Here is a 15,961-nt window from a genome sequence, read left to right as displayed (position 1 = left end):
ATATCTCAATGCCCTGAATAGTTTTTGATAAATCCGCAAAAACTAGTAATCTCCCAAATATCCTGACTCGCCCTACTACATTGTCCTTGCAGAAAAATCTTGTGGAATAGCGTTTAAAGATTTGTATTGGTTTTCTATATCAACAAAAACTTGTTCGATATTTCAACTCACCTGCGTACAAGCAAAAAAATTGTGGAAACGTTTTTTAGCATTTCTCACTCTTTTAGATGTGCAATTTAAAACAACTCAACTATAGTGGGTTGCTACAACATAATAGAAATGTCCTGCTCAAGTCCAAAGTTTCTACAACCAGCCATTTGGATTGGCGTTCACATCGAATTTTTGGCCTTTTCTGCCGGTCGTATGTGTAATTTAAGTAAAAAATTCCCTTTTCGACTCTCTAGCTTCACGCAGGAGAAAATCCGTGAAATTCCTTTTGCGCATTTCAGTGAGTAACATTTGCCAGCAAAAACCAATTCGAGGTATCAATCAGTGAAACATCTTTGGAGAAATCTTTAAACTCAACGAATTTACTCCGATATGCTGATTCGGACCATTAAGGGTCGAACACCTGAGCGGAAAATGACGCGTTCCTGCATGCGTGTCCACCTCGAGAACTGGTATGAATCCCGGAAGACCCACAGCATCGGCCGCTCCCCCACGGATCCAATCTGCTAGATATTCTACCGCGCCGGGTCGGAAGCCGGATTCTTCGGACGCACATGTGTCTACCGCTTTAGGTTTGGTTAGGACGAAACTGCAAAACTGCTCGTTAGAGATTTTTTAGCGACATCTATAAGAAAAAACACTTCTTTTTCTGAATGGAGAAGCGAGATAATAATAAATGTACCAAAACCCAATTTCTCCTTTTACCGCTGTTAAAATATTTTCCGGAATTCCCGACTTACTGAGCCTCTATACGCCCTGATAAAAATTCCCTACCGAAGTTTCAACTCTCTATAACAAGCAGTTTTGAATCGGCGTTGAGGAGTGAGTGAGTGAGTGAGCGAGTCAGTCAGTCAGTCAATCAGTCAGTCAGTCAGTCAGTCAGTCAGTCAGTCAGTCAGTCAGTCAGTCAGTCAGTCAGTCAGTCAGTCAGTCAGTCAGTCAGTCAGTCAGTCGGTCTGCCTCCTAGCTTCCTTGGAGAGACGTGCGCTTACGGAAAGTCCAAAGAGATGGCGCTTGTTATCAAACACCCGAAAATTACACTTCATTCCACTTCCTGTGGGGCTCAGTTTGAAATATCCCACTCGCCTGTTGATATGCTTGCTAGGACAATATCGTGGAAACATTTTTTGGAGTTCTGTGTGGGCAGCATTTGTAAGCCAAGAGTAATAGTACCAACGGGCCGAATAGTTATTAGGAAATTTATAAAACGGTAATTTTTCCGAAATCCTCATTCTCCCGATTAAGTGGCTGTTATGGAAAGTCTTTTAAAACAGTTTTTAGATATTTTTTTGCGTTACATTTATAAAAAAAACCTGTTTAATATCTGAACGAGCCTGCGATAACAAGAAAAGTATGTGGGAAAATTTATTACCGCGTTTGTTGAAAGGTGTAACAAAAATTTTTTCCGCTTCTTTGAGGCTGGTATTTTCTAAATATTCAGCCATATTGCTCTCGTACATCATAACTTGGATAAACTACTGAAATTTGAAGCATCTAGAACAAGCAGTTTGCCTTGGCGTTCACATCAAGTGTTAGGCTTTTCGGCCTGTCAGGGATGTAATCCAAAAAAAAAGTTTTTGCCCCTTATGCAGCGTCGGAGTGATAAATCCTGAAAATTAGTTTTATGCATTTTATAAGCCACATGTTTCAGCAGAAACCAATTGAAAGTCCCCAGTAGTAAAATATATATTGTGGCATCTTTCCCTGTTGGAAATCAAGGCAAGGAGGAAGAAGTCGTCCCTTCGACATACCTCTCGAGTCGTCATCATTGTACTTGGTGTTCCATCCTGTCCCATTAAAGCGGCGGCTCCCGTTCGTTGTCCCGGCTTGGTCCTTTCGGCAACATATGGTGCCGAAACGACAGGAAAAGCGGATTTCACAGACGTGAGACACCCTAACGAGCGCCGGCGCCCCATCGACCTTCGAGAAGTTTCCGCCGGTGCATTTGTGTCCTCGTCCGGAGCCGCGCCAAGGGAACTCAACGGTGAAAGGTCCGAGCGAGCTACCAACCAACGACAACGTGAGCTGTGGGGCGAGGACTATGGAACCTGGCGCAGAACGAGCTTGAAGCACAAGGAAACGACCCGAGGAGAACGAGCTTCGATCACATGAGCAAAAGGCAATCACGATCAAGGCATCACGTTCCTGCCATGTAACGACGCGTGCTTGATATTAGCCACAACAAGGAACGCCTAACGGCTTTTCCTGGACTTTCTCCCAACGATCGTTAGGATTTACCAACCGCGAGGGAAACGATGGAGAATCTTCTTTATCAACGACTCCAGGTACGTGAAGAAGTATCGGCGATTATAATACGAGTTGAGCTGCATCTTTCATAAGGACCGCCCTCGCTAGTGCAGCTCTCCAGCTGGAACAAGTCTTTGATAGAGAAAGAGCAAGCTCTCAAGGAAATGGACAACAAAATCGAAGACCTCGTTGCCATTGACCAGATTGCCGAGGAAATCGAAAGGGCCGAAACAATGGCAAACACCATCGTAACGGCAAAATGGAAGTTAGGAGGAGTTATTTAGGATTTGCGAGCGTCTCTAAAAAGCACGATGGGCGAACGAATGACACGCAACCTGAACCATAGACGCCTACGTTTCTTTCCAGATTACGGCTCAAACAGTGAGAGCACGTCTGCCGGCGGGTCGGCGGCATTACTGACAGCCGCAACTGACGAAGCATGCAACGATAATCCCAGCATAAGATTGATAGGCGAACGGGAACAGGACCTTAAGCCAGAATCAGACACTGGTAATTTTACAAATAGCCCTTTATTGCCTTCAGCACTGCCAGAAACTTGGAACTTCTACAACCCCAAAAGTGAATTACCCGAATCCGACACAGAAAACGACCGCGCAACCAAAATAGGCTACCCCGCACGGTATCTCCTGTCATCGCGAACAGAAAGGCTTCGACGAATGCTAACGTTACTGACTGTAGGGGGCGTGCGAAAACTGCTACCCAAGATAAATACAGGACGCAACGAAAGCGCATACAGGGAGAAAAAGAGAGAAGCACTAAACACCAAGAAATAAGGCAAAAGAGGGGCATCTTCTGGAGTTTCTGGCAAAAAAGAACCGCTCTCACAACGGCTGGAAACATTCCAAGCAACGATATGCAGGCCAGATCCTACATCGCCTCAAGCGTCTCAACGACTTCAGGCGAACTCTTCGCGTGATGTGCTTCCTGTGCACTGTTGCGCTGACAGAGCGAGCTATGTGCCCTACCTCACGTGGCTCGCCTCTACACTTTGTCGTTTGGGCAGACGTACAAGCACCGGTGGCGGAGGAATTGCGCTTGGCGCTGCCCCGGACTGACACAGGACTGCCCCGACTCGGCTTTATGTTAACCCCGAACATTGGAACGATAACGCTACATGTGCTTGATATGATACTTTACTTTCTTCTTTTCGCGGTCGGGAGGATGTTGGAAATCACAGCAATGAGGAAGAAGTAGTCCCTTCAACATACCTCTCGAATCATTGTACATAGTGTTCCATCCTGTCCCATTAAAGCGGCGGCTCCCGTTCGGGTCCCGGATCGGTCCTTTCTGAGACACATCCAATTTGCTGCGAAAACAAACAGGAGCGCCCCTTTTATACCTGTTTTCCTTCCTCCAGTTGTACCTGGCGCTTAACCTGTTCCCATGATGAAGTACCAACTAGCTCGCCTTTTCTTCTCCGCCTTTTCTTCTGTTAGTACTATAATTCCACAAAACCCCGCCATAGTGAGCACCTACGCCATGAGAGAAAAATACCCAGAAAGCTTCAAGTCTATGAGTCCAACAGTTCAGACTGGGCATTCATGAATCATTCAGTCAGGCGTGGGCTTGAATTTATAGCTATAGATGTACTAATTTATCAGGCCTATAGTTCCAGCAATGACGAGGTACGTATGCACATATGCCCATCAGTGTGAATTCCTATTCATCATCAGTGTTCAACTTAGGCAGCCGTGGGGATTTCGTGTTTTATAGCACACTTTCATTTATCCGTAGAGAGCCTGCAATGGGAGTGTGAAAATATGTTCCGGAAAACTTCCCCCAATGTTCCAAATAATCCCTCTACGGAACAAGAACCATTATTATCCAGCTGCAGGCGCACTCTGAAGCCGCAAACGGAACTCTTACAAATTTTAGGCTCGTCAGCGAAAATCTCCACACCCACCCGATTACAGTAAAAGCTCGCTAATTTGAACCACAAGCGACGCCATCTTAGTCCAGGATAATGAAAGTTCGAATTATAGAAAGTGCAGAACACGCGTATACAGTACTATGATCTCGGAAAACAATGAGGTATGTTAAAAATACAATACGTGGCCGCAGTCCGTGACTGCGGCCACGAGCACAGTTTGCTTTAATGAACGAATATTGCTGTAGGCAAGCTCTTGGCTTTCTTCAAAACTGTAGAGACGTGCGCGCACATTCAATCCAGCGATGGCTACCGAGTGGACGGCCGCACTATTGCGTCTGGCTCCTTCTCTTCGTATTCACTGAAAGCGACCGGTTCTGCGCTTCCGACATCCGATATCATGTACTCATTTTTCAATGCACCGTGCACCACTGCACTCACGTCTACATCGACGTATTATGCAAAGAATACTTGTTCCAAAACCCCGCTATGAAGATTTATGTTGGTTTGATCATTTTTTTTACCTGCGTTCTCTGTTCTTCTCTCTGTACCGTAGGCGACACAGACTCGTGTGTGGGTAGTGAGTGCAATTCTCAGGTCCTGCACCAGGTGACAAGGGGCCGCCGCGGGGTAGCGCAGTATCGCTACCCCGCGGTAGCGCGGGGTAGCGATACCAAATAAAGGTGACTTGACTTGACTTGACTTGAATTATACCTAGTGCAACCTACTCTCGTTTTAATTACCCGGATTTCAACACGAAAGTGTATTATGCAGGGGTACACCGGGGAGGCCGGGGAAATGACATCACCAGAAAAAGTACAATTGGCGCGGCGGCGCTAGGTTTACAGCCCACGAAAAATTTGGCCGCAGCCATAGGTGTGAAGCGCTCTATCGTCTGAACCATGAAGTCATGCCCAGGTAGATGTACGAACGTGCCTCATTCCCTCCCTCTAACTTGTGCATTCAGATGGTGCTGTCGTCAAGTACAGGTAAAGCGAAGTAGTGCGTCATGACGCTAATGAGCGCCGATAGTTGGCGCCTCAATGGGGCAGCGTGTAGCAACGGAAGCTGCAGTTTTTGCCCGTACGCCGCCTATGTGGAACCTCGCTCAACTAGTGGAACGCCGCCATCGCGCTCAACAAGCTGAGTTCGTCGCAACACCATCGTCTGGCATACACACCACGCAGCAGGACCAACTTGGTCCTGCCTAACCTTTGCCTAAGTGAACCCCAACAGGACGTCGCTGGTCAAGCGCACCCCCAGGACTGCTGCTACCCGCTAATCATGCTCCTTTCGCTGCAGCATACTGTGACTTCAACAAACTATTCGCTGATAACGCGTTCAGTATCGTTTGCACGGTTTCCGGGCGCCTTGGAATTCAATCGGATTTAGGAAATGCTCCGGCGCGAGTTATCCATTGTGTAACGTTGATGCGCCTAACGGTGCCATACCGACCAAATATATATAGCGATGTGAAAGTTCCTATCGATGCACAGTAAACATTCAAATGCTCTTGTGAAGGCACATCTCGCTTTCGTGTTTTACCGATTCCTAAAAAATAAGGATCAACCACATTTTCTATTCAAGAACTTCAATAAAGTTTCGGCAAAGCAAATATCACGGTTCTAATTCTTTAAAATTCAAATTATTGAAGTTCGAATGACCTAACTTTTACTCTATCGCTATGGCAACGTTACTGGTGCCCTGCAGTATAACTTAAGCTTGTGGTCCTGCTTCCGTATGACGGGCATGAATAGGTTGAGGTAATCGATATGACCGCAATATATTATCAGGTTGACATGTCGCCCACGATCCTAATATACTAAGCAAAATACAAGCGTGACAGTTTGTTTTGCACACGCCGCGGCGAATTTGGTATTCTTGATATGAACCAAAATCCTGCGTTTGGTGTGCACCGCCATTTTTCCGTTCTTTTCAGCGCGCGGAAACTTAGGACGTCTGCGCAAAGCGGACACACGACAAAGTCTTACACCATGTAAGTCTTTTACTTCATTGGTACGGTCTTTCTGGTGGCTCGGCACTTAGTCAGACTTTGTTGAGAAGGTGGCCGACCGCTGCACCAGCAGCCCTACTGGAAGCTCTGTGGAGTATTGCGGCAATGATTGGAACGAAAATGGCATATTACTCGAAATCCGGATTCGTCACAGCTGTTAATGCTGTATCGAGCTGTTCCGGGGTGAGGAGTGCGGCTTGACCTTGCAGTATTTTCCCAATGCACTCTATAGTCTCCCCTGTATCCCTAAGCCAGGGGGCCCCATCACCTGAAAATTCAGCGTAAACAAGAAATCAGCATTGATACTGTCACACCTCCTGGTATTAAATTAAGCAAATACTCTTACCTCTTTGATTAAGCCGTTGTGTAATACAGTGTACTCACCTCTTTGCACCAATCGTGGCCGAGGTGTTGACGCAGGCACCCTGAAACATACGATAACGTCATCAGAAATTTATGCCACTCACGGAGTAGTGTAATATAAAAGACTTACCCTAAAATATTTTAGGTGAGGAAAAAGGAAAGGTTTCAAGTTACTCACTTAGTGGCAGGGTATAGGTGAACCACAGGGCATGAAAAAAAAGTGCTCACCATTAGTGCAGATTCAATGGTACATTCGGGGGCTATGCACATTTTTTGACTACTTTATATTGTAAATATTTTTACATACGCGTATGGAAAAGTGTACTAATTACTTGTTCTTAGGCAGAAAAATGAGGGCAGAGTTTTTATGCGTAAGGGGCATTTTGTTTCTTGATTAAGATGCCGAAACACGATTTTTGTTCCCATCACGGGCCCTAGCCAGTGGTCGCTAGGATACTTTTACGACTGGGTAAATTACGAAATAACCCATGCAGTCATCTGGCCTAAGTGATTCTCTACCGCATACCCATTATCACGCAGTAGCCAGTTAATGAATGCGGTCCCACTTTATTACGTGCACTCAACGCGTCCTTTCGAGCAGTTGTCCCACCAAGTGTATTAGTCCCACTTAGTGTAGGTTCTCCTTGTCTGACAGCTTCAATGACGAATAATGCAGCCCTTATCGCATCTTAACATCAAGCAAAAAGACAACTATTAAACAACGGTCCCGAAACACAATCGCTTCACATGTCAATAACTGCGGCTGGCACACCATCTAACATTATAGGCATATTAAAAACCCATTTACATTGCACTGGATGAAGAGTTTTTATGTGTTCACTATTGCACTTGAACTACATCCCAACTAAGCGAAATAATACCAATGTAACCACAATTTCTACCCTATATGAGGGCGGGGTCAAATTTTCCGCATTCCTTTCTTTTGTTGGCGGACCTATTACGTATAACGTGCAAAGAGAGCAGTAGCAGATGCGAGGAAGGGGGCGAGAAGCCATGTCTTCACCGAAATCGTCAAGTTCCTGACAGCTTCAAACCGACGAATGCTCCGAATGCGCCTATGCTCAGATAAATGTGACAAGGGGGAATTGAAAACACGTTACCAAGGACCACTATCGGGTATTACTTTGTTGATGTAAGTGATGCACCGAGACACTGGCGTGCGAGTTGAGGGTAGGAGGGAAAAGGTCCCCACAACCGAAAAAATATTTCTGGTTCGTGTAAAAGTGGAATAAGAACTTTGAAATTCAGATTTTGTGTGTATTATTGCATGGCAGCTGCACTTGGGCCGTAAACCGTGCAGTATTGGGCAGCTGCAGAATAATTTACACCAACCTGGGGTATATGCGCGTGCCGAAATTTTGACACGCGTGGGTTTGTTTTTCAAATCCATGAGAAAAGTGACTCCAATGGCTAGGATCAAGAGAGCATGCTCACACTCGGGAGCGCAACGCATCAACCTGCAGCAACCAACTGGGGTTATTCTTCAAAGTACCGCCAAAAAATATATACAGTATATATTGTCCATCAAGTGTTGGCAAAATATCATTTCTTGCTCTTTTTATTCCCATCAAAGAATATTTTCAAGTTCCATAAGCGGCTTCTATGCGTGTTTCTTCCTTAAGAAACCCGAAATTATATGTTGTTTTTATAGTTTTTATTATAAGAAAGCCCAGTCGCTGCTTTAAAGATATCCTTATTACTACAAACGTTTAATCAATTCGTTTTGTTTCGCCGAACAAAATATTAATGCAGTTAAAATTTTGTACTTGATACAATTGAAAAGCATATTTTTGTTTTAAGTTTGTGAGAATTGACTTAAAATATAGTGCTGAAATTTTTAAATGGCAATTTTTACTTACATGTCTCATCCGCCAGAACGAAGAATAAAATCCAGACAAAAAGCTTCGTTCCTGGTAGCATGAAAAAAAAGCACTTGGAAAAGTTGTTGATTTTGAAGAGAAAATAAATCACGTTTTGTATTACTGAACTCTTGCGGCACAGTGTAAAGGCCTCTGCTTTTTGAAATATCCTGAGATGAGACTTAAAGCATACGAAACGGCAGAAAGTTAATGTATATTTCTAGTAGCTTACGATTTGTACAGGGGATATATTAGCTGTGCGGAGCTATGACGTTCAAACAAAGAAGTGCGATTTGCGTTGGTCTTTATATACGAATGCGAACGTTAGGCCTGAAATGACCCCTTTGGGACACGTGGGGCTTCAGAGCATAAAAAAAGACCTCTTGTCAGCGACCGAGTATTAAATGTCAGGGGATCCCTCGTATGGCATCACACTTTAAGTTATCACCCCATATTCGTGGAACGTGGGCTCAACGAGGCTATTCATGGGTACAGATTGAGTACGATTACTCTTGAGTACAGATAAGTTTGGTACTCATGAGTAGAGATTGAATACAAATACCAGTGATGACAAATGAGTTTGAGTACAAGTGAGTACGATTACAAATATGTTTGTGATGAGACATTACGACTGATTTTGAGAACAGACGAGCTTTTTGAGTCTGAGTGACTGAGTACAGCGGGAATGAATAAATTGTGACTGAGTTTCAGTTCTCTCTGTTTTGCCGACTTATTCGCGCCAGGCACCGTTCGAACAACCAGAATGCATCTCGCAAGGACACCTGGACTGCCAGAATTCTGAGTATCGGAAAAGAGTGGCAACGCCCAAGACACTGCTCACAGGCCTCAATAGAAAAACTGAAAGAACTGGCACTCGAGTACAAGACCATCGAAGATGGGCTGCGAATTTGACCTGGATGTGTGGACTTCATCTACACACTCTCAGTGTGCTCAGAAGGTGGCCGGTGGGCAGTATCGTATTCCGATTTCCCTCAGATAATATGTGAACAAGGATGTTTAGGCACCTACTGGACAAGGCCTGACCACAGCTTCTTTCTGGTAGGAAGGTGGTGAAACGTGAAGTAATATCTTCGCTGTACCGGTCAGGTTATATTCATCGGTGCCTGTCATGACGTGGGATCAGCTGTAGCTCGAGCTGCTTTGTCTTTCTCATCGCCTATGTAAAAGATCCCCCACCGTATCAGCGGTACGCGTGTTTCCAAATGCTTCGCTGCAAAGAGCACCAACGAGACATGTGTGATACCACTGCGCGCGCGATTCTTGCGAGTGCCTGTTAACACGACCCTACCGTTCGGGCTCTGAGGCCTCGTACATAAACTACTCAGACTACTCAATGCAGTACATAGACTACTCGGTACAGGCAGTGACACATTGGTTCAAGCCCCAGCAGGTCTGTCTCAATTTTCTTTTTCAGTGCTTACTTTCCTTTTCTCAATTTATTTTCTTTTGTTAACACAAATATACGTGTTCTTTTTGTTAATAATAGAGGCTTCGCATGTTTGGGGCCGCTTTAGGCTTGGGGCGCGGCAATGACGGCATTTTTTTACCGATCTGCATCGTGCGAACAGTCATGTCACGTGGTGCTCTGTGCAGCGAAGCGTTTGGAAATACGCCACCGGTATGTCACGGCCCTTGGTCTCTTTGCTAATTTTACACCCTCAGTTTTCTTTCCTGCGTAGTTATGTTATAGAAGATTTGCTGTACGCAGTGCCTTCCAGGTTGCAGCCCTCTATATTAGCTAATGACGACAGCATCTGGATGTCCAACGCCGGAGTTGTTCTTCTGCAATCGGCTTTACAAAAATTTTAAAGGGCGTCCAGAGCTTCCTGAAAAAAGTTGCATGATTTTATCGTCCGTAAAAACAACTGTTGGAATTTTCAAGATACGAATTGAGAATGTTTGCCTTTTTCTACACTGGCATCCTCCAAACTTGCAATAGAAGCATTGATACTAGAAGCGAATACATGGTCGGCAATATTCGTGGCCGCCACATCAATGTAATTGAAGAACAAGTGAACACAACACCTAATGTGTGATGTAGATTTACCGGCATAATGTGCGGCGGAAATAGTTAATTGAGAGACTTCACGGGGGACTTAAAAAAGCCTACTCGGCCAAAATTTTACCTGTTCTTTGTCGAACCACTAACGATGTGTTATCGGTTCGAAACGTGTTGTTTCTCGAACGGATATGCGTCCAGCGGAAAAACTTTGGAAAGCTGTTTTTTTTTTTTAATGATTGTTGTGAGGGTGGGGGTGAGTGAAAGAGCCAACGCTATTCCCGATCCTTCGTTCATTCCGGGAGGGGATTTAGGCTCCGATAAAATGGAGCGTGGTGGTGTTGGAGTGATTTCGAATGGCGATTGCGGTGAAAGCCTCGTGGTATCTGTACTATGCTTGTACTTGTGCAGGGCGTGGGTTCGTTGGTTCCTCTGATCGCAGTGGTTCGTTGGGTGCTCTTTGCGGGGGAGGGGTTCGGCTGCAATGTGAAACGCGTGGTCATGTCGTGATACCACAGAAGGTTATCTCTGGTTGATTTGGTGCCTGGCGGGGGGACAAGGTCAGGGACGGCCCGGATAAGCAAATTCTTGAGTAGCAGTATGGCGGCACAACTTCTTCTTCCTCGCTCTCCTGCTGGCTCGGGAGAATGCAACATATTTATGGTCCCGCTGTGCGTATCGGATTTGAAGCAGTGCAATCGCTGCAATGCCCGCCCGGACTGCTGCCTGTACGACTGCCGCCTTCTGCTGACACCATGTCTGGATCATGTTTGCGGAGTTACAGCATTTTGTACTGGTCTATGAGCATGTTAAGCTCAAACTGAAGTTCGCGCAACCAGTACTGTAGCTTGTCCAATAGCTTGAACGGGAGTAGTCGGTCCGTGTATAGCGCGAGAGGAGAATAGGGTTGAAACAAAGTTTAGTGTAGGAGTGGCGGGATTTTTTGTGCTACTCAACTGAACCTGCCGTTCCGTCCCCTAATTTCGCCGCCATGTTATATCCATGCACATGATCCCACTTGAGGAATTGGCCAGTTATCGGGAGCATAAGGTGTAAACGAGCCCGCTTCAAACATTTTCCCAGCCATAAATTGGAAACGGAAAAGTTGTACAATAGTGCATTTCGTGTGACACCTGAACTTTATCTGGCACGTGAGTAAAACAGTTCAACAGAATCTGAAAAAAAACATCTCTATTCGAGGAAAGCTTTGGTTGCTCCAGTCTACTTGCTGTCGTAATTCGGGCCGTTAGGAGAACAAACAAAAGCGAAGAAAGAGACGCACACACGGTGTAGCAGTAAGGAATAAGGTCGAAGCAATTCGCTCAAAAACATAGAGAATTAAAACCAAGAAAGAGTGTTAAGTACGATGTAGGATTACACAAGCTTTCATAAGCACCGCCAGGCTTTGGCCTGGAAGAATAAGCAGACTCAAGTCCCGCGAGGAATTTTTTTGTTTGGTGAATGTGAGCAACCCATTTAACCAAAACAGCATATGTCGTTAATCAGCCGCAATTTGTATGTTTCACGCATTGAATCTTCAGGCGCTGAATCTACAAACCTTGAGTAAAAAATCTATGGTCGTGATTTTTTTCTTTCCCTTTGCGGGCCTCTACGCTACTTGCACAAGAAACTAGGCAGTCACACCTCCTTTCTTCAAGGAATCGGAGACAGCGTGGTTATTATTTTTGTTCAAAGAGCGCTGCGATTTAACTTCAATTGCCACAATTTATCATGTAGAAAAAGTTTGATTTTTCGAATTTCTGACACGTAGAATATGCTCTGTGTTGACTCCTCGGCCAATTCATATCTACATGTAGATAATTTATGATTTAGGTGTACACGAAACTCACTGTTGCCAAGCACGTTTTTAGAATTCTCAACAATTTATGACAGATTAGGATCAGTAAAAGCGACAACATTGCACAAATATTCATGCTTCGGACGACCTTTGCTTTCAGGGAAGAAAAAGTGCACGTTCAGTAAATATTTTCTCCTGGCGAAGCAGTGGGATGTGGCTTTGATCCGAGAAGGCACTATCCAAAGAAACCATTTTTTTACATTTCTGCTAAAAACTATATGCGCTGCGATCCTTACTCACAAAGTCTGATTTTTACTCGAAATTTCTTATAAAAGTTATGCCCACATTACCCTGATTGTCGTAGCGCAATTTTTTGTATTGTGATCAAAAGATCAACAGAATAAAATCTGCAGAAGCGACAACAATTCACAAGTGTTGCAAGTTGAGATGGTTTATTTATTTTCTTTCAACGGTTGAAGAACTGCACGTTCGGTGGAGATCTACCCCTTCTTAATTGCGGCATTGACGCCAACACTGACACTTTGTGAAACACCAACTGACACAGCCTTAACAATAAGCGTCTTGACGAGGTCCCCAAAGAAGTACTCTTCACTGCTTGTTGTGGTACCAGCCTGAAATGCAGTCAGGGCCTTGACGGCTTCCAGTGCGTTGTCTCTGTCTTCGGCTGTGATGGAAGAAGTTTCGTTCTGGAGAATCTTGCCGAGAGATTCAACAACTTTTCCAGCCTTTTGAACTAAGGTCACCTTGTCCACTGGAGCAACTGCAAAGCAAATAAAGTAGGCAAGCAAGTAAGTTAAAAGTGCGCACCATAACTTAAGCGCTATAAAAATAGCCTGAAAACCCGGCACAAGCATTTTACGTACGTTGCCTTTCTGAGATAACAAGTACACATACGGTTTACTACACTTCAAGATTACTAAAAAGCTTCCAATACCTATAAAAAAGTATCAAAATGACGTCTGTATTTTTTTATTATAAATTTAATCTACAGTGAAGAATGAAATTTCGGAATCGGTAATGGCAGGTGACACATTTGGAAGCTGAAGACAAAGCTGCCTCATAAGCTGTTATCGTCAGGCACTTTGCATGCTCGCATCACGCCACAGATTACAATAAAATGGCTGAGAGCAAAGTGATCATTATATAACCAATGCATCCTCGTTTAAATTTTTGCCCCAAGAGGCCGCACAGGATCGTTTCATTACGACCCTCTCAGCTCGAACCTTGGCGACAGTTTTCGGAGATGATAATGATGAACACAACCGATCATGTCTCTGTTCAATTGACAAACCCTCGTCGAGAGCTTGTGGTGCGAGTATTTCGCGACGAATAATGATGTAAGGATTTAGAAAACTGCCTTTTAAAAATAAACATCGTTGTTACTTGCGTTTTTGTTGTAATTTAAAAACAGCGGGTTTTTATTCTAGCTAAACTACCAATTTTCTAACCGATAAATGTTTGATGTATTGGTGAAGATAAGGACCTGTAATTTACCTGCCCATGTGCGAAAATACGCCCGATGTAAGGGGACCTGAAATGACAACTTTTAAGAAGAGAACAAAGTTGGGAAGCTATTTATAACAAACTACAAATATTCCCGAACATCACGAATCCAAGCTAGTGTCTTTTGGACCGCATTTTTCCTTCGGAAGCCTGTAAATTGGCACGTGATAGGAAAGCGTCTTGCCATAACACCGCATTTTACTGCGATAATATCCTTAATAAAGTACCCGCCAGACAAAATCTAATGGTTGCTCAAGCAGCGAAACAACTTACGGCGCAGTTATGCTACTTAAATATAAAAGTTAGAGCTGATGTCGAAAAATTTGATGACTGGCCAACTCAAAATGAGTCACGTATTAGTTGTACGTCATGAACACTTCAAATATAGGACCGGCAACATAGCAAAATTTCGAAGGCCATTTCAAGCCCTATTTTAAAGTCCACAAAGCACATCGGGTAATTTCAGCAGCTGTTAAAGCTTGAAGAAATGCTTTGAGTATTTCGTAAGGGTGTCTCAAGCAAACCTATTGATGCAAGGTCTTTAGAGCATGGACATGTATGTGCCTGCTTAGGAAAAAAAAAACGTTCGGTTCGTTTGGCTTACTTTTAGCCGAGGATTAAACTAGTGTTGTGCAGCCAGTAAGAATAAGAAATTACTGTAAAAAGATATGAGCATAAAAAAATGCCTTTAGGACCTAATAATTTATTTCCATTTAACGTCATACATATGATTTTTTTATTTCAGGCAATGTAAAGCCAACTGTGGTTTCTTACAAAAAGGGGTTACCGATAAACCAGGTTGTGCCGTCTTGTGAACCATTAAGGTAAGTAAACCGTAGTGCGAACAAGGAATGCCGACATGGTGAAATAAAGTTTAGTTTGTTTCCAACACCCAAACGCGGTTCCATTGCATAAAATTCACACGCAAAAGTTCTGCTGAATCTGGAAAGTGAACAAGCTCTTCGTCACACTTATACATCTCTGGCCATTGCCACTTTTGGAATATTGATAGAGGATGTCGCGTGAGAATATGTATTTTAGCGACAGCTATTAAAGGGCCTCAGGGCACGCGTACTGAAATATTCGGAAGGTAGTTGCATGCATAAGAGTGCTTACGCATTATGACTTTTTGTATTGTCTGTAGGCATAATTGATTTTAGTTCGCATGCCAGCTACATTGCAGTATACATAGCGCCCCAGTGTAAAGTACGAGTTAGAGCAAATGCATATCATGACGCTGTTTTGTAATACTGCGCTAACGAAGAATACCAATAACTCACAGGCATTTGTAGACACGATGAGAAGAAGGAGAAGTAGAATGGCCTTCATTGTACCTGACCTGCAACGAGAATAACACAGCTCTATAGACAGAAGCTGCGCTGGAATAAAATAATACATGTACATTGGAATTGTTCACAGTTATTTGAAGCGGCCTTGACGTAGATGCTGATTTATACGCAACTTTCTTAAAGCCGTTCATGCTAGTAAAACTTAAAAATACGATTCTTGTTGCGTGGAATGTGTGGTCTGCGTTTTTTTATTTACGCTTTATTTAGCCCGCTCTTGGAAACTCCAGTGAGCTTTAGTTCCACACGCTTCCCTTTGGCTGTCCTACAATGTGAATTGGGGCGATCACACCCTGCCCTGATGGCCCACATCGGCGACGAGCCAAGGTTCAGCCTTGGGCGCCATGTGTCAGGAAATTATTGATTGTATCTCTGACGAACCAACAAAGCAACATCGTCCCATAGAGAAACATGATGCTCCCGTAAGGCCTGAAAGCCGCCAAGTTTAGTGAAAGCCTTTTAACTTGCTATGGCCTCCTATTGTGATGTTTACGTAGGAGTGATTTCGTTCAGTTTATTGCTGTATCTCGGTGGAGACGGAGAAATCTTTGACTCCACGACGCGTAAGCAATGTGGTACATTTGATAAAAGCGACACAGATCCGATTGTGTAAGAACCATGAGCGCATTATCAAGAACAATGTCAATAACTTTCACTAAGTATACAGTCCGTGTAGTTGTCACCCCGAAATTTCATAATTTCATTATCTCACG

General features: G+C 44.0%; 1 protein-coding gene across 1 annotated transcript; it reads right to left on the bottom strand.

Moving 5' to 3' along the window:
- Nucleotides 1–12,816: 12,816 nt before the first annotated feature.
- LOC144167508 (uncharacterized) lies at nucleotides 12,817–15,287 on the bottom strand. The gene is made up of 2 exons (XM_077696759.1): nucleotides 15,183–15,287; nucleotides 12,817–13,159 (listed from the first exon to the last, which is right to left on the bottom strand). The coding sequence occupies exons 1-2, from the start codon at nucleotides 15,229–15,231 to the stop codon at nucleotides 12,879–12,881; spliced, it is 330 nt and encodes a 109-aa protein (XP_077552885.1). The 5' UTR covers nucleotides 15,232–15,287; the 3' UTR covers nucleotides 12,817–12,878.
- Between the last annotated feature and the right edge of the window lie 674 nt (nucleotides 15,288–15,961).

This window comes from Haemaphysalis longicornis, unplaced genomic scaffold (genome assembly GCF_048455015.1).
Source record: "Haemaphysalis longicornis isolate Haplotype H1 unplaced genomic scaffold, Haemaphysalis longicornis Haplotype H1 scaffold_2, whole genome shotgun sequence".
NCBI classification, from domain to species: domain Eukaryota; kingdom Metazoa; phylum Arthropoda; class Arachnida; order Ixodida; family Ixodidae; genus Haemaphysalis; species Haemaphysalis longicornis.
The sequence above is the reverse complement of the archived record's forward strand: the minus strand, read 5'-3'. Positions and strand labels throughout refer to the sequence as shown.